The sequence below is a fragment of the Chanos chanos genome, chromosome 12 (assembly GCF_902362185.1).
Source record: "Chanos chanos chromosome 12, fChaCha1.1, whole genome shotgun sequence".
NCBI lineage: Eukaryota > Metazoa > Chordata > Actinopteri > Gonorynchiformes > Chanidae > Chanos > Chanos chanos.
The window spans coordinates 2,764,479-2,789,766 of record NC_044506.1 but is presented as its reverse complement, the minus strand read 5'-3'; the positions used below and the strand labels follow the sequence as shown (position 1 = coordinate 2,789,766).

Genomic DNA, 25,288 nt, shown 5'->3' with positions numbered 1-25,288 from the left:
CAAGGAATCTATCATCAGTAAAACAATTTAAAGTCTAGAGAAAATCTCATTTTAATGAGAAAACAGAAGACATTTAAATCCTCTTTTTAAATCTGTTTCGGAATTCTGACACCTGTAATATTTTCTTTAAACCCATCATAAACAATTGAGACTCATCATAAACAATCTAAGTAGGGTCAAATTGGTCTGAACCCTTAGCCAATCATACTCGAGGCCCTCTGACCCCGCCTCTCCACATCCACCATGCTCCTCCTCTGGCCCCTCCTACTATTCCTCCCAAGCCCAGCTCATTTGCTGCAGGATGGGACCGAGAGCCTTCAAATAAGAAATCAGCGTGTCTCCAGAGATACCAAGTCCCAGCCAATCAAAGTGCTGATTTCAGAACCTTGTACACAAGGGGACTCAGCTGACCCGACCCAGGGAAAAGAAGTTGACTTGGACCCAGGTTCGCCTTTGGTGCTGACCCACAGGATTCGGCTGGTGCCTGGCTCTGGGGCGGGCTGTGCGGGGTGCGAGGCAGAATTTGCCGCCCTGCGAGAGCGTTTGGAGAGGCTGGAGAGGGAGGTGTCCGCCTTGAGGGAGAAGTGTGGGGGCTCTGAAGGTGGCTGTTGTAGCCCTCAGCAAAGCCAAGGTTAGAACCGGGATGACACAGCAGTGCATGCAGGCATACTGACAAATATCAATATGAGTGTGTGTGTATATATGTATATTACTAAAGAAATCAATCATTTTACATCAAATATCGGTTTAAAAATGATTTTATCGATTTAAAAATGATTTCAGTGCTGCAAAAAAAAAAATAGTTCCATAGCAGCAGTCTGCTATACAGAGATAACAGACCGTAGAATGCCGTAATTGACCAATCAGAGTTCAACAAAGTATATCTATACACACACACACACACACACACACACACACACACACACGTATACACACATGTACATACATACACATACATATATTTATACATATATATATAAACGCACATATACAGTGTATACATTCAATATACATCAGATACAATATACATTAGTATATATGCATTTCATTTTGCTTAGTTTGGAAGACAAACATACTGACAAAAAACATGCTCTCTCTTGTTTATTGATTTATATATTTATCCTAAGACAGATCTCAATAAACATACATTTCATATTAAACTGTTGCCAAAACAACCCTTGGATTACTAGTTGTGATGAAGGAAAAAAAAAAAAGAATGCAATTATAACATACTGAATCAACTAGAAGTGAACTTGGGCGTAAATGTATGTTGTTGTAACAGAATTTTATCAGTTGTATTGTACTGTTGTCCTGTTAAAGTCAAACAACTCTCATAAATACTTCAGTTTGTGGGAGAGACTCCCAGGTCTGGGCCAGATAAGACCGAGTCCCTCTCCACACTGAATGCTGTACTTCTTATGCTGAGTTTAAAATTAATTCCAAGTTTTCAAAAAGCAAAGTCTTCAGGAGTCCTATGCAGTGTAAGTTTATTGCATTCAGCAGTGAACAAAATACAACAAACTGGGTCAGGTCCCAGGGAGTGACTGAGTATAATACAGAAAATCATGCACTTATATCTAAAATTTTACCTGCATGCTAAACCTATGTATGCAATAAGCGCATAACACGGTTGTATGGTAACACCCCTTACACCATCTGTGTTTTGCATGGTCCGACCCATTCGTTTCCAGAAATTTCCCCAAGTTTTCCCAGAATTCATGATTCCATTCACCATTATTTCCGAAGTGTCCTTTTTTGGTTAAATAAAAATAAGATTCAACCGTGTCCTCATCTTACCTCGGCTACTCACTCATGTCCTCAATCTCACCTCCGATACTTTACCCTTAATGCAGGTGTTAACTATCAAGCGTTGGGCTAGTCCATGCAAAGCAGATGCTGAAGCAACTACATCCCGACCGAGGCCCTCTTCCGCTGGTTTCAACTTACAGAGGCCTTCTTCCATTTTAGAGGCCTTCTTCCATTTCTCCAACAAGTTCTTGCCTCTAAAACCTACCAGAGGCTCTCTTATTATCTCGTTAGCTGACTAAAGCTATGACCACATTGTGAGTTGGCCAGCTATGCTCTGAGATCAGACTATCACTCATTCAATGCACACGTTGGTACTCTGAAATTCTGAAAGTGCAAGAGGTAGGCTACCCATAAGGGTTCACAGGGGATGGTTTTACTCAGCTTTCACACTTACGAAAATGCACACATTCACAAACACTTACGCACACGTACAGATTTGCATTTTCCTCTGCCAGCAGCCTTAAGCTGGAGTCAGTTTTTGGCATAAACCCTAGTTATTTAATGGATGGAGGAAGACAGGGCTAATATTGTTATTGCATGTTTGAATATACTGTGACTTGATCGCTCTGATCTCTGAACTCCTGCCCGGTGGACTCCCTTGACAAAAATGAACTCAACATAAAGGCAGAAGATTTATTTTCAATGCTGCTGGAAAGTTTCAGTCTGATTTTGGTCGACCCTGGCCCACTGTAAAATAAACATGTAAAGGGATTATATTTAATCGTTATATGTATATGTATATTTATATGTATATTTATATGTATATGTATAGGTATAGGTATATGTGTATGTATGTATGTATGTGTATGTGTGTGTGTGTGTGTGTGTGTGTGTGTGTGTGTGTGTGTGTATATATGTATGTATGTATGTATGTATGTATTTATAGGTATATGTATATGTATATGTATATGTATATGTATAGGTAAGAGTATTTGCCCCCCCCCCCTCTCCAGGCGCGGGCTGCACTACTGTGCGTCCAGAAACAGACGACTGCCCAGACGAGTGCAGTGACCAGGGCCGCTGTGTGGATGGCAAGTGTGTGTGTTTCCCAGGATTCAGTGGTCCAGACTGCAGCATCTCCTCTTGCCCCAGTAACTGCAACAACAAAGGGAAGTGTGTGAACGGACAGTGCGTGTGCGACCCCGGTTATACAGGACCCGACTGTTCCGCCAACGCCTGCCCCAACAACTGCAACAACAGGGGACGGTGTGTGAACGGAAAGTGTGTGTGCGATACCGGTTTTACTGGTCCAGACTGTTCCATGAACGCCTGTCCCAATAACTGCAACAACAAGGGACGTTGCGTGAACGGAAAGTGCGTGTGCAATGCCGGATTTACTGGGTCGGATTGTGCCGCCAAAACTTGCCCCCGTAATTGTAACAACAAGGGGCGATGTGTGAACGGTAAGTGCGTGTGCGATGCCGGGTTTACCGGGCCGGACTGTTCCACCAAATCTTGCCCTGATAATTGTAACAACAAGGGGCGTTGTGTGAACGGTAAGTGCGTGTGCGATACCGGGTTTACCGGGCCAGACTGTTCCACACAGACCTGCCCCAACAACTGCAATGACAGGGGGAAATGTGTGAACGGGCAGTGCGTCTGTGACGAGGGGTTTGACGGACCAGACTGCTCGTCCATGACGTGCCCTGGTAACTGCAACAGCAAAGGCAGGTGCGTTAACGGACAGTGTGTGTGCGATCCCGGCTTCACGGGTCCGGATTGTTCGGCAAAGGCATGTCCGGATAACTGCAACGACAGGGGCAGGTGTGTCAACGGCAAGTGCGTGTGCGACAGCGGATACGCCGGCGCAGACTGCTCGACCAAATCGTGTCCCGGCAACTGCAATAACCGGGGAAAATGTGTGGACGGACAGTGTGTGTGTGACGCCGGGTTTACTGGGCCGGACTGTTCCGCCAAAGCATGTCCCAATAACTGCAGCAATAAAGGACGGTGTGTGAACGGAAAGTGTGTGTGTGACGTCGGTCTCACGGGACAGGACTGCTCGACAAAAGCCTGCCCAAACAACTGCAACAACAAAGGCAGATGTGTGAAGGGAAAGTGTGTGTGTCGCCGTGGTTTCGCAGATCCAGACTGCAGTGAATGCGAGGCAGGGTTCACTGGGGCAGACTGCAGCACTGGTGAGTTGCCCAGGCTCTTTGTAGAGTATTGGGTTTTCTCTGTGTTCTTTTGTAGGATGGTGTTCTTTTCATTTATATTCAATATTTTTGTGTTTTATGTTCCACAGTTATTATAGTCATTTTTATTAGTAGTAATTGTAGTAGTAGTCGTCATAGTATTTCTGTTGCTGTCTACAAATATCTGTAGTTATCTGCTGTAGGATATTTCAAACATCATTGTGGATAGGCTCACTCACATGATAATCACTAAAAACAAACCAAAAAAAAAGAAGTTCTTTCTTCCCCAGCTCTGTGATGAGTCAGACAGAGAAGTTGATTTATTTGTCCCCATGGCCGTTGGCGGTCTGCGTTAAATGGTAAACGGCTGGGAATAGGACGAACAAAAGACATTATCTGTGGAACATTACTGAGATGGATTGCGACTACCATATGGCCAATGAAAACAGAGGGGCCTTAGCAGAACAATATTTCGGAAAAGACCGTTCTCTGCAGTGTTAATCAGCACAGATACACAATGGTGAAACTGAAGGACATCAGACTTTGATTTTTTCGTCTCTCTTTGGCTTTCAGCTCTCACAGGCGTGTCTCGCCTCAGCACCACAGACATCACCGACTCCTCCGCCACCTTCTTCTGGACACCACCCTCCGTGCAGTATGACACATACCACATCACCCTCACCAGCAAGGTAAGGTTACATCACGTTACATTAAACCCCTACACACACCCCTACTACTCTGTCGAATACTCACATCCATGTCATGTACCGCAAGTATTCTTTTACCGAAATGACTACACTCACACCTGCCTGGTTTTACTTCCATTACGAGGTATAATCACCAGCATGATACAATGGTAGCCTATCATGACTGCTCTCTGGTACCAATTGAAAAGGTACTGAACTCTACACTCTAACACATAATGACAAGGTACTGAACTCTACACTCTAACACATAATGACAAGGTACTGAACTCTACACTCTAACACATAATGACAAGGCACTGAAATCTGCACTCTAACACATAATGACAAGGTACTGAACTCTACACTCTAACACATAATGACAAGGTACTGAACTCTACACTCTAACACATAATGACAAGGTAGTGAACTCTACAATCTAACACGTAATGACAAGGTACTGAACTCTACACTCTAACACATAATGTCTCATTTACACCTCTCACTCACTCTCACTCACTCATTATCTAAGCCGCTTATCCTGATTAGGGTCCCAGGGGGGTGCTGGAGCCTATCCCAGCGCTCATAGGGCGAAAGGCGGGGAAACACCCTGGACAGGTCGCCAGTCCATCGCAGGGCAGACACACAGACAAACACACTCACACACACATTCATACCTAGGGGCAATCTAGTGTCTCCAATTCACCTAACCTGCACATGCCACCGTGGTGCCCCTCATTTACACCTGTTAAGTTGAACTTGAACTTGAACTTGAACTTAAGTCAATATATCTGTGAAAGTTTCCCATTTACCACATCACCTGTACCTGTCACGTCAACTGCAACACCACTTCCTCTCAAACATGCAACCCTTGCTGGCAAGGTTTCATGTAAAGTGTTGAAAGACTGGTAGGGGGAGAAAATCCCACTTGTCTAGATAGGTCCCAATGCTTCAGTGCACTCGCATAGACTGAAAGGTGTTGTGGTGTTATCCTTCAGAGAATTCGACAAGTTGAGCTCCTGGTTTCTGTGGTATTTAAAAAATACCTCTTGAACTTTCAGTTTGAGTCAAACTCTCAGACTCCTTCACCAAAAACCACATCCACCACCGTGGTGTGTTACCACCAACCACTTCCTGTCAGGAAAGGTGTGCAGGAAATGCTTTGTCTGATACACAAACCCTTGATCGTCAAAAGTAGGCCAAGGGGACAGCAGCGCTCTACCAAGATACCCACGTATTTGGGCTTACGCGAGTGTTAAACGCGAGGAGTGTTAAACGACTATGTTAAAATGTTAATCGATGTTACGCGATTTCAAACCAGCATTGGCACTCCTCAGTTAGCATTGTCTGATGATATATATTTAGGAGCTAATTAAGAATTTACCATGGAAATACCTCCATTACTGCCATGTGAAAGGGCTGATATTACACGTGGAATGAATGGTTAGTGAAATTTTTACGATGTAATTTTCTAACTGCCTGCATCAGCACAGCTCTGCTAACTTGGCCACTGGTACATCACTGGAACATGTCAAAGACTTCTAGATGTACTGTTGTTGACAGTTAAACTCATTTATACTTGTAGGCTGATCTGTTTGCTCATAATGAATAGATCAAAACACCTCTGTGTTCAATTTATCACAACAGAGTAAATCAAAGAGTTTTATGCACACACATACTCACGTAAATGTAAGAAATTGTTCAGTTATGAACTAATGAAAGATGAGTTTTGTAGTTTGTTTTATTATTTGGAATATGTGCAAGTGTCCTAAAATGAAAAACATGTATCCCAGGACACCCTGTCTGTGACACCAGACATCCAGCAGATGTCTGGTGAAGTGATAGACAAACACCAAACTGAACTGCTCACTGTTCCCATGACACCAGACTCGTTCTCAGGCCAGGTTTTTTTTTTTTTTTTTTTTTTTTTTTTTGCTTCCTTTCATTCGTATTTATACATGGATTTTTTGGAGAAATGTCAGGTCGTGACATTCTGTTGTTCCCATGGCAACCCCTTTAAAAAGCTCTGACTTGGTAAGTCCCCGAGGGCCATTGGGTACATAATGAAAATTAATCCAAGCACTGAAAAAAAAAAAAAAAAATACCCATCAGATCACATGATTGGTATGAGTCTGCAGAGGGCAATGTTAAACTTAATGATCTCAAAACTGGCCAGTGCCTATCCCTGCCCTTACCATCTGTGCGTGTAATTATTGTGCCGTTAACGAAATCACAAGAGTAGTTCATCATGTGAAAGCTGATCCTCATATTTGGAGAGCGCACAACAAAACCTTCAGTTTTTATTTACCCACCGGAGACACTGTAAATCATACACACAGAACTTGTTCCCAAGGCCTCTTTTCACAGTCTGATCTCATCGCGAGCGAGTATATAAATTTGCTGAATTTATTGGTAAAGCCATAGTCCATATTTATGATACCTACTAGTATACACTTGAAAAAGACTAAGAGGCCCAGGCTTGCCCTGCGATTGCGTTTTCTTGAACTGTCCGACACATTCCTGGAAAGACTGTTTTTTAAATCCACCACAAAAGTCCCCTCATAATCGCCCCCATCCTCAGAACACAAAAGGGAAACACAAATCTGTGGAACAAACAGAAAAGTCAGCGCTAGGAAGCAGGGGCAGAAGCAGGGGATCCTAAAAGACGTGAGGAAACAAAGCCAAACACCTCAGTGGATCCTAAAAGACGTGAGGAAACAAAGCCGTTCACCTCAGTGGATCCTAAAAGACACGAGGAGAGAAAGCCAAACACCTCAGTGGATCCTAAAAGACGTGAGGAAACAAAGCCGTTCACCTCAGTGGATCCTAAAAGACACGAAGAGAGAAAGCCAAACACCTCAGTGGATCCTAAAAGATGTGAGGAAACAAAGCCAAACACCTCAGTGGATCCTAAAAGACGCGAGGAGAGAAAGCCGAACACCTCAGTGGATCCTAAAAGACATGAAGAGACAAAGCCAAACACCTCAGTGGATCCTAAAAGACACGAGGAGACAAAGCCAAACACCTCAGTGGATCCTAAAAGACGTGAGGAAACAAAGCCGTATACCTCAGTGGATCCTAAAAGACACGAGGAGACAAAGCCAAACACCTCAGTGGATCCTAAAAGACACGAGGAAACAAAGCCGTTCACCTCAGTGGATCCTAAAAGACGTGAGGAAACAAAGCCGTTCACCTCAGTGGATCCTAAAAGACACGAGGAGAGAAAGCCAAACACCTCAGTGGATCCTAAAAGACGTGAGGAAACAAAGCCGTTCACCTCAGTGGATCCTAAAAGACGTGAGGAGAGAAAGCCAAACACCTCAGTGGATCTTAAAAGACATGAAGAGACAAAGCCAAACACCTCAGTGGATCCTAAAAGACACGAGGAGACAAAGCCAAACACCTCAGTGGATCTTAAAAGACATGAAGAGACAAAGCCAAACACCTCAGTGGATCCTAAAAGACGTGAGGAGAGAAAGCCAAACACCTCAGTGGATCTTAAAAGACATGAAGAGACAAAGCCAAACACCTCAGTGGATCCTAAAAGACGTGAGGAGAGAAAGCCAAACACCTCAGTGGATCTTAAAAGACACGAGGAGAGAAAGCCAAACACCTCAGTGGATCCTAAAAGACGTGAGGAAACAAAGCCGTTCACCTCAGTGGATCCTAAAAGACGTGAGGAGAGAAAGCCAAACACCTCAGTGGCCGGCAGAGGGGTGGCGGAGCCAAGTTCCCACACACACAGGGTCTCAGAACCATGACTCTCCGTTCCCTCAAGTCAAACCGTAGCAGCCCATCTCTCAACCCTGACATTAATTTCACTTAGACTCTTAATGACTTTCAAATGGTGTGAAATGATTTTCGTAGAGTATTACTTCCTTTGCTTGCCACGAAAGAACATTACAAAGTTCACTAAATCAGAACATCTACACATGTACAGACAGCCTTGCTATATTTTTCCTCCCTCCTATGCAATGACAGCTGATGTAAAGAAAACTCACACTGGAACAAACATAAGGCCCTTTTGATACAAAGGCAGGAGAACATTTTGGGAGGTTGGATTCTATACTGTCATCGAATTCTCCTGAGACAGAGTTTAAATAATTGCTTTGATGTTGGAGTTTTAATATTAAATAAACGTCTGTGATGAAAAATTGATCTAATAATTGCAAAAGACAACTCCATCTGCAGAATCCATTGGGGCTGAACTCTTTAAGCCTGTGGTATCAATTACAGCTTTTTTTCCCCTTTTTTTTCAAATATCAAAGACATCACAGTTAACAAAGATAAATAACTCAAAGGGGCTACAGGCATGTGCAAGTGCTCCACAGGAATAATGACATGCAACAACATGAAAGAAACCAACGCTTGTAAAAGCTCTGGTCACAGGAGGGAGAACGCTTTTATTGTAAGAGCAGTGATATCATGTGGTTCACAGGACCACGCAAGCAACAAATGAATTCAGCCAATCCTTACCAATGGTCAGTCGTGCTAAAATGTCCGATTGTGCTCTGTTCCATGCCTGTTTGTTCTAGTTCCTAACCCCCCTTTCGTCTTAAAGGAACATTATAGATAGGGGTGACATGGTGACAGCCCTAATGTTCCTCCAGCAAACTTCCAGCAGGACAGACATGGGACTGGACTGGAACCAGGCAACAACTGTGAACAGCTGACTACTTCACTGTGACGCACAAAGGCCTAATGGGGTGAAGCTTTGAAACTGAATTGAAAGCTCTATTTTCATAATCCTGCAAGTGTCCCCTACAGTAGGGTGTTTAACCCTGTGTGACCAGATTCACCTCAGTTTTTTTTTCCCTTCAATTACTTAGGAAATGTGGATTTAAAGCCTGTTCAGAGGATTCAAAGCCTGTTCAGAAGGGACCCCAGTCAGGCTTCCCTTTTCTGTCACAGTACATGTCCCTCATCGGACATATGCTCTCTGTTAGCAGTAAGAGGATGATGTAAGCTCTACAGATGACAGCTTTGGACTTCAGTTGCCTCGAGTGTATGCTTCAGTCTAATCCCTTACCTCTGTGTGCTTATTGTGATCCAAGAATTTTGACACAAATCCTCGCCGTTCAACCCGCTTCCTAAAGAGATTAGAATCATTTGCCCGAAAGCAGAGACAGAGAGACAGCTTCTACGTAAGGATACGAGGATCCAGTTTTTAGGATGGAGATTCAGTGAGAGCCACTGAGAAACAAAATAAAGAAGCAGAAAAGAAGAGCCATTTTCTATAGCCTTATCCACAAGCTCTTTTTTTTTTTTTTTACCAGCTGATTTACATCTCTAAAACACAGACATCTACACTACTACATTTCAGAAGTTACCTGTCACGTAAAAAGAAAAAATGAAGATCACAAAATACATTGGTCACATCATCCATGAGTCTAGCGTGTGTAACCTCTGAGGACAATAAAATCCACATTCTGCACCTGCTTTCAGGGTACTTACCATTTACATTTTGCAGCTGGAAAAAGAGAAAAACTGAAAGACATCTGACTTTTTATCAGCGGTAAATTCAGTGTGAGAGGAAATTGATCATTAGAGTTGCCACATGCATATGGGTGAGAGCTCAGATGTGAGTATGAACACTGTGTTACACAGGGGCTACATGAACCACTATGGTCTTGAGAAGTTTGATTGTGTGTGTGTGTATGTGTGTGTGTGTGTGTGTGTGTGTGTGAGGACATCCAGGTTATAAACTAAAGCCAGACATCAGTTTGTAACTGTTGGTTCACATCTCTCCATCTCTCTATCGCAGTCTTAATCAAAACCATAAACTTTAAATAAGAGTGTTTTGTTTTACAGGAGGGAGGCTGGGTTACCGTGTAGGTGTAAATTTAATAGGAGTCAAGGGTCACATAGTTCTCTCAAACAGGACAATGGGATTCCAAGATATAGACAAAGGGTAAGGAACCCGGAAAGTAGACTGAAAGAGGAATAAAAAAGAAACTTAGATAGAGACTTTTAGAAATGCTTGTTGTCACTGAATGTTAGTTTCTAGGACACTGTTTGGATGGGAAAACAACAACAATGTATTCAAGAAGGAAAGATGGAGTTTCCAAAGAAAAAAACTGAAAAGGAAAATTTTTTCCACCAAAAATGTGACACAGTGGGTGTGAGAAAAATGGGAGAGAGAAAGAGAGAGAAAGAGAGAGAAAGAGAGAGAGAGAGAGAGAGAGAGAGAGCGAGCACAGATGTAAACGTAAAAGGGAAACCAGGGGCTAAGGGAAAAAATAATTAAGTGATAGTGAACATGAACATGCGATGAATGGAGATAATAAGCAAAAAAATATGTAAGGGGAATGAAGGAGTGTGCTACAGCCATTTATTAAAGGAAGAGATACAGATGTGGGATGCTTGTTGCTAGGGAAGGAGTAAACATAGAAAAAACACGACCACATCCAGAGGGATGATATCATGGTCCAGCAGCTGTGACACGCTCTGTGGGAGGAGAGAGAGAGAGAGAGAGAGAGGGAGAGAGAGAGACAGAGAGAGAGAGAGAGAGCGAGAGAGAGAGAGAGAGAGCGAGAGAGAGAGAGCGAGAAAGAGAGAGAGAGAGAGCAAGAGCGAGAAAAAGAGAGAGAGAGAGAGAGATGCAAAAAAAAAAAAGAAAAACCAGAGCGAGGGAGAAAGAGACAGGCAGAGAGATTACAGAGAGACTCACATTCCTCTGTAATACATACTGATAAACTTTGAGGCCAGTAGGAAGCAACAGCAGTGCAACATCAACAGAATCAACAGATCCACTGGCACACAGACCACTCACGAACCTCCAGACACTGGACTCTCAGCAGCCTGCCTTCCAATTCCATCTGCAACAGACATTCCTGACCAGATTTGATGTCAACACAGCCTCAGGAATAGTTAGAGATCATGCCTCAGCGTTGGGTAGGAAAGAAAAACTGAACTCAGCTTGAATGAACGGGACACTTTTTCTTGTATACATTGAAAATATACTGAATATATTGAATACTTACACTACATATTTACTCAAAAGTACTGACTTTCTGACTGATCACATTAAATTTACAAAACATGAAGTGGAAAGGTGGTTCATTCATGTAACTGTACTGTCCAGTGCCATAAAGGTTAAAGGTCAGGTCACCCCCCCAAAATGAAAACCACATTTTTGCCAACTTGATACTTATATATTATCACGTTTAATGTAAATAAATAAATAAATTAATAAATAATTATGTGCTGCACTATGTCTGTCGAGGTCCCAGTAAAACATTGTTCTGTCAATAAGGGCAACGGAAATGTCATCCAGAAAACACACCTGAAAATGGGTCTGACCGTCCCTGTGGTACATGCTGTTTCCACTTAGCGTGAGTCTTGCCGAGCGGCACAGTTACTGAGTGGTGTGGTCTGGTGCTTTGCTCCTCTGTGGTCCATAAATGAAGTCTGCAGTTACTCATTTTCAGTTGGCAGATTTAATGTTTACCAAACATCTCAATAAGACATGTGGAGACATGACAGGTCTGGCGCAAGACTCCTCCTGCTGGTCAAAGGAAATTTGAAAATTTAATGCAAATGAACCACAGCGACAGACAAAGACTATTCCAACATGAAATACAGGGAGCAATGTCTTATTTTCGTAATACAAAAACTGTACCATGATACGTTCATTATAGGAGACGGCAAAAGGGTACAGTGAGAGTAGGAATGCAGCTGACACACGGGAGTTTTTAATTTCATGGTTTAGTTTAAAGATTTTGTTGTAGAAATATTAACCATCCTTGAATGACTCGTGCTGTCCCTTACCCACAGAAAGAAGGGGATCAACAAATAACAGCCACCGTTGGAGGCGGACTCACCACCTATACTCAAACGGGATTGGCTCCTGGACAGGAGTACGTGGTGTCAGTCAAGGGGGAGAAGGATGGAAAGATGGGTTCAGAGAGTACTACAGAGTTCACAACCTGTGAGTTCACAGACCTGTCTTATGCAATGTAATCACATCAGGGTAACTGGGCGTCTTCTGTTTTTTTTTTTTTTTTGTTTGTTTATTTGTTCTGTTATGTTTTGTGTTTTGGCAGGCAACATGTGCGTAAATCACTAAAAAGTTCAAAATCTCTCTCTCTCTCTCTCTCTCTGTTTCAGTGATCTCTGGTCCCAAAAATCTTCAAGTTGTGAAGACAAGTACAACATCTGTCATTGTCCAGTGGGAACCAGCACAGGGGGAGATTGATAGATACCGCCTCTCTGTCACACTAAATCAAATGGATGGCTCTGGCAGGGGAAGTCAGGAGACAACTCTACCTCCTGAGAGGGATTCGGCTCAGATCGACGATTTAGAGCCAGGGCGTGTATACGACATTGCCTTGGTGGCAGAGAGAGATGGCAGCAAGAGCCTGCCAGCCACAGTGCAGGCAATTCCTGGTGAGTTTTATGGTGGAAATGTGTTTTCCAGCAAGGGACGTGGACGATTATTACAGACGGCGATGCAAAGTCTGATTCTATGTTCTACAGCTTACAGGAACATTGGTAAACTGATTTTTTTTTAAGAAATCTCAGTATAGCGTAATAACATGAGAAGGAGAAACAAACAGAAAGAGGAAAGAAGAAAAGCAGGCAGAGCAGAGGGAAAAGTCATTATTTTTATTTCTAAATTCCTTGAACATGTGAAACCAGGTGAGGCCAACCTTGCTCTTGGAAAGCTGCGACCATGTCTAATACATGCAATACCACACACCTCATCACTCAAATGAAAAGTCCAAATGAGGCAAAGCAAATGGTTACATCTCAATGTGGTGAACTTTCCACATGCAGAGTTCGTCTCACTTTAGTTTGAACCAATAATATTTTCCTTTTTTTTTCTTCCCTCGTCATGGCAACGAATCAGATCTACTTCGTTTAAACACTCAACAGCAGCTTTACTTTGAAGATCCTGGTCCTGAGTCATCCTGAGAAATGCTTGTTTGTTTTGACTAAATCACACTATTCTCTCACATTTTCCACAGGATCACCAGAAGGAAAGGCATGCAGATTTTTTTCTTTCTCAGCGTAAATGTAGGTGGCGATGGAAGCTAAAAAACAGTGAATATTTGAAATTGCTTGAGAAAATGCTTTGCTTCAATGCATTAACCTCATTGTTTTGATTAGCAGTGATTCCTTCCCTCAGTCACAGAGCCAGATTGTTTTTCTTCCAATACTTTGGGATTTCAACCCAGTGCCTTCATCCATGACTTTAGAAAATACAGCAAAGACGGTACCCGGGATTGCCGTGGAAACTGTGCAGGGAGCACCAGGAGAGACGCCGGTGAGAAAAAAGCCGAACAAAACGGCTCTCTACAGAAAAAACCAGGGACGGGATGAGGACGGGATACCGTCGTCGAGCCGTCCAGATTCAGGACTAAATGAAGACGTCGAAAAGCGCAAAGAGCATCTCCCTGCAAGACTGCGTCCGACACGACCTCTGCTTAACGGAAAGGACAAGCCTTTTGGTAGACCAGGAAGTCATCCACACACGGGAAAAAAGCCCAGTGGCCCAGGGCTGGCTCGTTTTAACAGGACGAGCACAGATGGAAAGAAGTTGGGTCCGCCCCCTCTGAGAAAACCAGTAGTGAGGTATCCAGTGGGGAAGGACAGAGTAAAAGCTCCACATGGAAATGTTAAGCCAACCAAGCCCATAAATAAGGACAGAAAACCAGCATTGACCAGCACAGATGATGGGAGAGATGGAGTTCATTCTCCAGTACAACCAGTCAGAGGAGTTCCAGTAAATGGCACGCCGACGTCTACCTTACAGAGCAAACCATATCTCAGTGATCCTGAAGACCTCATAAATTTACTGAGGGCCACAGAGACCACCGGACCCAGCAAAGACGCGGGTTCATCGGACAAAAACACCACCGGTCACACCGGCGAAAAGAAATGTGTAAAAGTCACTAAAGTTTTGGTGGGACACAAAAAAATACACGTAAATGGGATTCCAAAGGGGAAAGCACCCGGCACAGAAAAGCACATGAATGAACGCGAGGTCCTGAACAAGGCAGCAGAGGACCCCTCATCCAGCAGTACTCACCACATGGACGCTGAATCACTTGGAAAGGACACTAAACCAAGCGTAAAGGATGGGCATCGTCCATCGAGTATCACTCCAGTAGTTCCTGCTACACTATTAAACCTTCACGAACACACCACCTTACCTGACACTCACAGAGAAGAGGATGGGACAACAACTAGTCACTCTTATATTTCTACCTATCTGCCACCACCTCCTTCACTTCCTCTGCCAACTCCTAATCCACAACCCGCACAGCCGGAGTCAGAAGACCCACCTGCAGAAACCAACCAGTTAGGGATAGATGGACGTCCCACCATAACCCCTGAGTCCTCCAAAAGCAGACATCAAGATACAAATGTGTCCCCTCCTCCCTCATCACTAAAAGACAGATATCTACTCGGAACAGAATCCCCTGTATTATCCCCTTGGTCCACTAAAAATAGGCAACCCACGAGAATTACTGCTTCTGTACCACCACCGAGGAAGAGGTACCCAAGTACCTTTCCTTTGCCACCTTCCCAACCCTCCACCTTTGCACAAGACACAGATCCAGAGTCGGAACCAGAGGACCGATACCCGGTTCAACCTGTCTCCACTTCAACCATTAAAGATAACAGAAAAGATATGAAAAGGCCAGACGGAGAGGGTGTTAAAGAGGCATCTGAACCTGAAAAGCATGTGAAAAAGGACACCTTACCCCACTTCCGTCGCACACAACCAAAGGGAACATATCCTCGCCGCCCAAATGTGGGACCGGTCCAAAATAGAACACGGCCAAATCTGAGGCCTCCTCAGCACCCATCCAGAGGTCCGATACACAGACCTTTCCCTCCCAGAGTCATAAACAGAGACAATGGCGCTGGTAGCCTGCCCAATCCCAGGCAGCCAGGAAAAGTGGTGCGTACCAATGGCAGTCAGACGCACCCAAGCTCAAGAATCAAGCCCAATTTTACACTAAAAAGGAAAAATGGGACAGCCATTTTAAAACCACCAAAAGGTCCGACAGGTCCAAAAATTAGACCACACGATGAAGACAGTAGAGTCACTCCAACTGTTCACTCAATAGTCGAAAGTGAGAGCAAAACCGATACACCACAAGAAAGGAGCATTGCAGAAACAGATGACCCGATAGATCACGTCGGCGTCCGAAACGTAACATCAAGAGGGTTTGTTTTAATATGGCACGCACCAAAAGGAATATTCAGGACTTTTGTCATTACCGGAACAAAACAAGGAAGGAAAGATGAGGAAAAGTCTCCAGGGGATAGTCTGGAAAAGGAGGACAGCAAAGAGGGACAGGAGAGCGATGAAAAAGACAGTGAGGAAGAGGAGGAGAATGACAGAGACAAGGACAGGAGAGAAGGAGAGAGGAGTCAAGGCAGCAGAGGAAAAGACAAAAACGTCGTTCCTGAGGACACGCTAGATGTCCTCCGCAAAAAGCCCACCGGCAAAAGCACCGACGCCGTTTTAAAAAAATTCACTAAAGTGCTTCCTGGGTCTGCTCGCTCGTTCCCTTTCCAGGATCTCCTTCCACAGACCCCGTATTCCGTGTCCCTTATTGGTGAGGGTCCCGGAGTACGCTCCAAAGTTCACAGTCTCGTCATAACCACAGGTACACAAAAGTCACTGCAGCCCCCCGACAACAGCAAACCAAAATGCCTTTGATCCAATGTATCTTATAACTCAAACATTACTGACACACTGTCAAAAAAAAAAGAACCAAATTATGAAATTAATCCAACATATATTGGAGTAAGTTAGTCCAGTACAGATGATCCCAGCAGTGGAAAGCGGTCACTGATTGATGGAATATGTACTGGAAGATTCTAAGATGTCAGCCTTAGTTTTAGTAGTCATTATTGTCTGTCCATGTCTGTGTCTGTGTTTGTAAGTGCTTAGCTTATACACATTGTGTGATGCTTTCTCCATGGGTCAATGTTAGCCCTAGGCAAGGGCTTTTAATCAAAGTGACGGCATGTGAATTATCCGAAGCTTTGATTAAAGTTCACACAATGTGGAGTCTTTTTTTTTTTTTTTTTATTCTAACAGCCATGTGTTGTGTCCTGCAGAAAATGAGGACTGGATATATGGTGGTACATTGCTTAACAAAAGCATGGATACTGGGAGAAAATCATTGAAGGGAAAACAGAAATGAATTTTAATATTAGGAAAAAACCATTGGAGGAACCAAGACAGATAGGGGAGCCCATCCTCCTCTGTCTGGCCTGGGAAGAGTTAGTTAAGGTTCAGTCAAACTGATGAGGGTAATTAATGAAAATGATACATCAAACCGAACCCTTCAGAATTTTTCCACTTCCTTGTTTGTTGTTTGAATGTCTGCACCTCTGTGTCAGTCCAACCACATCTGTTTCACACGTATAAAGTCATGAATATTGGTCAATCTCACAGTGTTGTTCAACAAAAGTACAAAAGGTCAGTTAACATCTCCTTAATAGTCACAAAATAAGCAAAACAGGCAAGTACAATCTCTGTGCTTTACAAGCTAATGATGACATTATAATACGTGGATTTCAAATCATTAAGAGCCTAAAGAAATGGAGTCTTTCTTTTAAAAGATCCATTCATTGTTTTACTTAAGTGATCTGTTGAACATGACTGAATATTCATGAGACGGTCTTTGAAAAATTCACCATGCTCACCGCCATTCATGCTGATCTGATGTTTTCTCACTCAGGATAAGCTTACTGTCAGCCATCCACACTGACTACCCTCATCTGTCACCCAAAACCAAGGGTAAGATCATGGCTGGCCCTAGAAACCATTTCCTCCATCGTTTGGTTTTCAGGTGGCAACAGTATTTGTCCGATTTTTTTTTTTTTTTTTTTTTTTTTTTTAATTAAACACACCTCTAAATTACGCTACAGTAACTCTGCTCCCCAGGAATGATCTGTTGGCCACCAAATACCTTTAAGCTCTCTCTCCCTCCACATGGGCTTAGGCTTTCGTGGTACTTAACAAATGTTCACTTTTCACGCTCTCCACTCCTCAGTGTCATCCATGTTTCTCAGTGCGTCTCCTCTGTCTCTTTTGTCTTCCTTCCAGGATCAAAAGACCAGCCCATCACCAAAGCCTCATTCTGTTTTTTTTTTTCTTTTGCTACTGTCTGGGATCCAGAGTTCACTATTAACTGTGGTCTCATGTATACGTCTTTGTGCTGTATATGCTCTGATGTGTATACTGTATATATGTTTGGATTGCACATATATACACCTGTTCTTACACAAACACTAATAACAACAACCATTAGCCTATAGTGTCAAGTCTCTGATAGGCCTACAAGTTAAATCAGAGGATATATATATATGTGTGTGTTTATTTGAATACAAGAGCAAGTCAAGGTATGATCAAATTTTATCACTATTTGTGTTAGCCTTTACTGTCTTTGTCTTGTTTGAGGACCTCTTGACTTCTCCAGTTCACTCACATACTTTTTTTTTTTGTCTTCTTGTGTTCCTGGTTCACTTTCACTTCTATAACTACACTACCAACCCCCAGTGCCAATCATTAGGGACTTATTCCTTTTATTTTTTATCATTTTTATCACATTTATTACGTTCCATTCTCTCTCTGTAACTCACTTTTCATGCTCTTCTTTAACTCAGTTTTCTCTTTCTTTCTTTCTTTCTTTCTTTCTTTTTCTCTCTTTCTTTCTTTCTTTCTTTCTTTCATCAATTAATGTCTTTCTCATGCCCACCCCCAGGTCCTGAGCCTCCCTCCAACCTTGACTTCAGTGATGTGACTGAAAATTCACTCACTGTGTCCTGGAAAAAGCCAAAGAGTACCGTCACAGGATTTAAAGTCACCTACACTCACAAACAAGAAGGTAAAACTCATAAAATGACAGCCTCTTTCAGTCAGGTTTTAGTCTGCAAAAGTTGTAAATGAAAATCTCATTTAGTAAGTTTAGTTTAAAGGAATGTTAGCTTTTGTAAACCTGCAAACCAAATAATCCATCACACACCATCATTTGTTCATTTCTTATTCGTTATTTATACAGCTACAAAATGTGGGTAAATGATTTTACTGAACTGTAATTTTAGGAGAGCCAGTCTCCGAAATAGTGGATTCGAAGGGTTCCACACTTCCTCTATCCAGACTTGCGCCTGGGTCTGTCTATGAGGTCAGTGTGATATCTGTACTTGGAATGGATGAGAGCGATCCAGTCAGAGGCACTGTCCAGACGCGTAAGCAAGACTCCATCTCTTTTATAACTTAAACGGCATAAACACAGTTTAATAAAGTTCACCCAAATGTCTCTGCCGCCTGATTCCCCGTCTAGCGGTCTTTAAACGTGCTCTTAAAATCATTTTTTTTTGTTTTCAACTTTCACCTAGCAAGGTTCAAAGGGTGTTTTACTTTTGCTTTTATGAAGGGTCTGCTATTTTCAAGGCGATTTAAATGATTTCTTTACTCGCACAATTGCTCTAACATCTGCAGACCCTGGAATACATCTGCATATTTTTTTTTTCAATTTTCTCAAAGGCTCTCCCTTTTTGGACACAGTTCAAATCTAACTTCAAACTTACGCTTTGGCACAGATTTGATTATTGTGCATCCCCCCCCCCCCCCACCTATTGATAGATGCGTAGAATCAAAGTTTTTTTTTCTTCTATTCCTTTCATCTCACTTTTATCAAATCTCATTTAATCACTCCTTAGTCCCTGACCCCCCAACCAACCTACAAGCCATTAACGTCACTGACACCAAGGCCCTGTTGCTATGGAGACCTGCCCTGGCAACCGTGGACCGCTATGTCATTGTCTATGGCTCGGACGAAGGTAAGTAATATCCCAGAGGAGTGTATCAATTTCCAAAAAACCTCAGAGGCTCCTAAATACACCGGCTTCTCAGCAATAAACTGTCCTCCTACAGAACCTTTTTTTTTTTCTTTTTTTCTTTTTTTTTTAACAAAAGAACAGTGTGACGGGACTGGGCTGTAAAAACATAAAACCTCTCTCTGTCCAGCTTTTGTTGTATCACTGCCGTGTTCCATGAGAGTAGAGTTTTGTCCTTTTGTGACGGCCTGTGTTTACAAAGGGAATACACAAGATATGTGACTGTCCTAATCAAAGGTCATGTTACGAGACAAATAGGCCCGTCTACATTTACAAACAATTTATAAATGTTTATTACGTGTATTGTAAATATTTGTCCATACTGGCATGACGAAAAATTTCTACTGCTAGGAAATTTGTTCTTAGCATGTCCAGGAGCTGGATTCTCACATTCACTCAGTGTCTAATAAGCGTTTCTGTCCCATAAGACCTGATAATTATTCACTTCCCCCATCATCAACAGGCTACAACTAGGAAGCCAACAAGAAAAGACAAATTATTTATGAGCAAAGTGTAAGATGCCAAGCTACTGGATGTGTGAAGAGGTTCTTAGCCCTCTTTAAAACGAACTCCTCTGTTTTTGTCTCTGTGAGACCCTGGATCGGAGGTGACTCTGACCGTGTCAGGTAATGCAGCTGAGAAGCAGCTGGACGCCTTGAAGGAATCCACGCAGTACACCGTCACCATCATCAGTCAGCTCGGAAACCTCCGAAGCACCGGAGCCAACGCCATCTTCACCACCACCAGCGGTCAGTAAGTCCACGCTCCAACAAAAACACTCACACACACAACAGCCAGACACATTCCGCTCCTGTGTCTGAAACTAATTTGGTTTATGTATAGAAGTTTAAGAGGTTAGTTTTCATAGATCAGTATGATGGTATGCTGTTACCAAAACAAAATCCGTAATGATCGTTTGTAAGCTACGGTCAAGGGCTCTTGAAGTGCTTACGTGGTGCTTCACTGTCGCTACGATACAGACTGTCCCCCACAGATCACAACAGATATTGTGTCAGTCCATATCTGAGGCTATCAATGCTAAAACATAAAAAGTAAACACTGATCTAGACTGGTCGAGTCTTATAGCGTCTCCAAGAGTCCAAGAGTTCCTCCCTGGGTCTTAGAGTCCACCATGTATCGAGGCTGCCTACTTGGAACACGGGGAAAGTTTTGACAGATTACACATTTTCACTGAGTCCTCTAACAGGACTATTTATGGCAGGGTCTGCAGGGGTAGGGGACGGTCCCAAGGATCTGACCGCCAGTCAGGTGACGCCGCGTACGGCCGTGTTGTCATGGAAACCACCATCTTCAGCTGTGACAAGCTACAAGCTGACCTATTACACAGAGGGCCAGGAGATTCAGGTGAGGAACGCAAACTGACAGGAAGAAAAACATCCTATATCAGATAATGTGGACAACCGTTTCTATTACACTTGCGCTAAGGTACAGATGTGTGATGCTGAAAGTTTTTAGTGTATGATGTAAAATGAATACCTGGGCCACAATCTGTCACCCAGGTTTGAATCACTTCGGTCATTTAAGATCTCTAGTTTAAAACAAAGAATAAATCAATGATTCTAATCAAACAGAGATGAAAAAAAAATGACTCGATGATCGTGTTGTGTTCCTTTCACAGGAAGTGACCCTTGACCCCACCGTGAAAGAGCACAAGTTAATGCGGCTGTATCCCAGGTCCAGATACATAGTGCAGTTGCAGGCAGAGAGAGGAGGCCTGTACACAGCGGCCATATCCACAGAGTTCACCACAGGTCAGTGGCCCCAACAGACAGACTAGTCTTTCACTCAGACTAGCGTCATACACACGGTAAATGTAATCCAGTCAAAAATACTATCTGCTTCTTTTAGATCACAGACTAAAAATGTATCAGTTTGAGATTGTATTGACAAAGGTGAAAAAAAAAAAACATGACATGTTTTGATCTCAGAGGGTTGTGTTACATAAAAATATGATTTCATACAGAGGCACCAGGCATCTCTTGCTCTTTTACTAATTTACCACAATCCACTTCTCTCTCTCTCTCTCTCTCTCTCTTTTAATTCATTATCTCCACACTCCACTTCTCTCTCTCTGCATCTCTCTCTCTCTCTCTCTCTCTCTCTCTCTCTCCCTTTCTCTCTCTCTTGCCCAGGGAATCTGCGGTTTCCCTTCCCGGCCGACTGCTCCCAGGAGCTGCAGAATGGGAAGCAGCAGTCTGGCATAGTGGAGGTCTTCCCGGCAGGGAGAGGCGGCCAGTCGGTGATGGTGTACTGTGACATGCAGACGGACGGAGGGGGGTGGACAGTAAGTCCTGCCGCTGATGAATGTCTGGGCCTCGTACAGGACTCACTTTTGGATAATCAAAGGCATAAGGCCAACTATACAAATATGATTCTCTGAGCAAAGTGGACAGTTGTTTGTAATAAGACATTTCCTAATGAGTTGGAATGTGTTACATGTGTGAACAGTGCTTTGGGAAGGATTAGAGGAGAAAAACACAACTGAGCCATCATCATCCAATCATCTCGTCATGATAGCGCTGAAATGACTGCTTCAGTAAAAACTGTTGTTTTTATGAGCGGCAAAACTAAATGTCGGTCTTAGATCAAGTCAACACTGGAGAGGGAGCAGCATTTAGCTTCCCCACGGTGATACAGCTCCCAACCAGCTTCACTGTCAGAGGACAATGTGTATCTTCTTGGTACAATAACAATGACAGACAATGTAAATTAAAGTCTGTGAAAACATAACAAAAATCATCAAGAAGCAGGACTAAGTATATCTAAACAAAGCCCGCTGAGCCCAACACACAGCAGAGAATATTTCTATGGTAGTCAAAGCTAACAGACTTCTAAGAGACTGCCTGTTAGTTTACTTTTATATGACCAGTGTATACTGGCAGCTGACTGTTTGAGCATGAAATGTGTGCGTGTGTGTGTGCATGCGTGTGCGCGTGTTTGTGCGTATGTGTGTGTGTGTGTGTGCGTGCGTGTGCGCGTGCGTGTGTGTGTATGTGTGTGTGTGTGTGTGTGTGTGTGTGCGCGCGTGCATGCGTATCTGTGCTATTTCTCAGGTCTTCCAGAGAAGGAAGAATGGGAAAACAAATTTCTTCAGGCCCTGGCGTGATTACAGCCGTGGATTTGGAGACCTGGATGGAGAATTCTGGCTCGGTGCGTCAGTATCATCTGTCATACTTACTTTCTGTTTCAATTCATCAGTATTACGAAATCATCAAACAGAAGCACATTTGACTGATGTTATAAAAGCCCAGCTGTCAACTCTATTTTAAACAGTACCATGTGTTTTAATTTAGGATGTGGGTTTAAAAAAGATGCTTTAAGATTCAAACCATTTAAATTTAGTATGGGCTCAACTCTGCATCGTATATGTGAGACCCATGGTATGCGACTAGGGGAAGAACTCCACTAATACCAACGATACAGCACAGACAGCAGTAAACACAGCACAGATGAGTCCTCTATATCATCATGAATCCTCGATCTGTCCTTCACCTGACTGCTCAGACAGTGGAAGTACACTACATCACTCGACACTGACGCCAGGCACAGCTGCCAGGCATGTTGCTGTCTCTGGTGCCCCCTTTAGGAGCTATGGAGACATTGACTCTATAAAACTTATTTTTTGGTGAAGGACCTTAAATGTACCTTTGCTCACACACAAAAAAAAAGAGTTTTACCAGCTTCACAGTTAAAAACTGATTTCCCTTTTCTCTCTCTCTCTCTCTCTCTCTCTCTCTCTTTCTCCCTCTCTTTCTGTCGCCCTAGGTAATGAGCTGCTTCACAACCTGACTAAACTGACACCTATGAGCCTGCGTGTGGACCTGAATTCAGGGACGGAGTCAGTGTATGCTAAGTACTCTTCCTTTTCAGTGGGTCCTCAGCAGCAGCATTACACTCTCAGACTGTCTGGCTATTCTGGAACAGCTGGTGAGTCTGTCGTCCAAATGTATTATCATAACTCTGAAACTCTATACGTGAGCCTTTATCTCAGCAGGGCTAAAAGGGACTTTTGAAAGAGGCTTTGGAAAAAACTGATGAATCTGGTATAAGCTGACACTCTGCCAAATTGAGCCCCCATTGACTTTCTCTCTCTCTCTCTTTCTCTCTCTCTCTCTCTCTCTCTCTCTCCCTCTCTCTCTTTCTCTCTCTCTCTCTCTCTCTCTCTCTCTCTCTCACTCTCTCTTTCTCTCTCTCTCTCTCTCTCTCTCTGGGTTTAACTTTCACTTTTGGACTCTTTATACTGGGGCCACGGTACACTTCTGTACAGCGGTTTAAGTGGTGTCTGGTCAGTTTTATCTTTGGTCAGGCTTTGAGGTCTTTTCTGAATGTATGGTGTGTTGAAAATGTGTTGTGTTCTGTTGCTAATGAAGAGCTTTGTATCTCCTTATGAAGAATAGAATGTATATCTTGTGCGTACGGTTGCAAGGGGAAGGATTGAGTGGGGATCTCTCGGGGGGCGGGGGGGGGGGGGGGCATCACTTAATATGGACACAACCAAGATGGATAAATTGATGAATTAAACGCAATGTAAATCTCAAAAATCTCTCTCTCTCTCTCTCTCTCTCTCTCTCTCCTTCTCTCACTCTCTCTTTCTCTTTCTCTCTCTCTCTCTCTCTCTCTCTCTCTACTCCTGGTTCTCTGTATTTTCTCCTCTGCAGGCGACTCTATGTCATATCACAGCGGCCGCCCGTTCTCCACTCGTGACAGAGACCCTCAGCCTTTCATCACCCGCTGTGCCATGTCCTACAGGGGCGGCTGGTGGTACAAGAACTGCCATGAAGCCAACCTCAACGGCCTCTATGATACTCACACCAACCACCAGGTAATCTACACAAATACACGTGCACGTGCACGTGCACATGCACGCACTAACACACACACACACACAGACACACACACACTCACACACAGACACACACACACACACACACACACAGACACACACACAGACATACAGACACACACACACACAGACACACACACACAAACACACACACACACACAGACACAGACACACACACACACACAGACACACACACACACACACACACACACACACAGACATACAGACACACACACACACAGACACACACACACAAACACAACACCCAAGAACTGCCATGAAGCCAACCTCAACGGCCTCTATGATACTCACACCAACCACCAGGTAATCTACACAAATACACGTGCACGTGCACATGCACGCACTAACACACACACACACACACACACACACACACACACAACACCTAAGCAGTCAGATAACAAAGCTGGTCTTTAAAATACCTGATATGTTTTCAAACCTAAGTTGGTTCCACTATGGACTTATAACTACATCCATAACAAGTCATCAGATGGAGTAGGTAGACCACAATATTTTCAAGAAATGTTCTGATGCTACCGGAAAAACAGTGTAAGTAAAAAATAAGTATCTCAGAATTCAGTTTCTACAGAGACTGATGCATTTTTTGGTGCCTGAAATTCAGAGTGACACTGGTGTAAGGCCTTGTGATGTGAAGAGCTGTTGAAAAAGTGTTCACATTCTACACACTTCAGCCAACACTCCAGTCCTCCCAGTATCCTCTGTGAAAGGCCCAGTAATACTTCTCATTTTATTCAGATGAATGAAAGACGAGATGTGTCGTGTCCAGGGTGGGAATGATCCGTCTCTCTGTGTTTCAGGGTGTGATCTGGACAGCATGGAAAGGAAAAAATTTCTCGATCCCTTTCGTCGAGATGAAATTCAGGCCAGCATCTTTCAGACCTTAA

The 25,288-nt window shown here is 43.3% G+C and overlaps 1 protein-coding gene across 1 annotated transcript; it reads left to right on the top strand.

The window, feature by feature from the left end:
• Window positions 1-243: 243 nt before the first annotated feature.
• tnxbb (tenascin XBb) lies at window positions 244-25,288 on the top strand. The gene is given in 19 exon segments (XM_030789276.1): window positions 244-631; window positions 2,763-3,344; window positions 3,621-3,947; window positions 4,518-4,633; window positions 12,404-12,557; window positions 12,737-13,015; window positions 13,807-15,794; window positions 16,164-16,254; window positions 18,364-18,486; window positions 18,704-18,847; window positions 19,322-19,461; window positions 20,106-20,247; window positions 20,721-20,863; window positions 21,138-21,270; window positions 21,652-21,803; window positions 22,573-22,669; window positions 23,285-23,446; window positions 24,178-24,341; window positions 25,202-25,288. Coding segments are annotated over 19 exon segments (5,412 nt in total).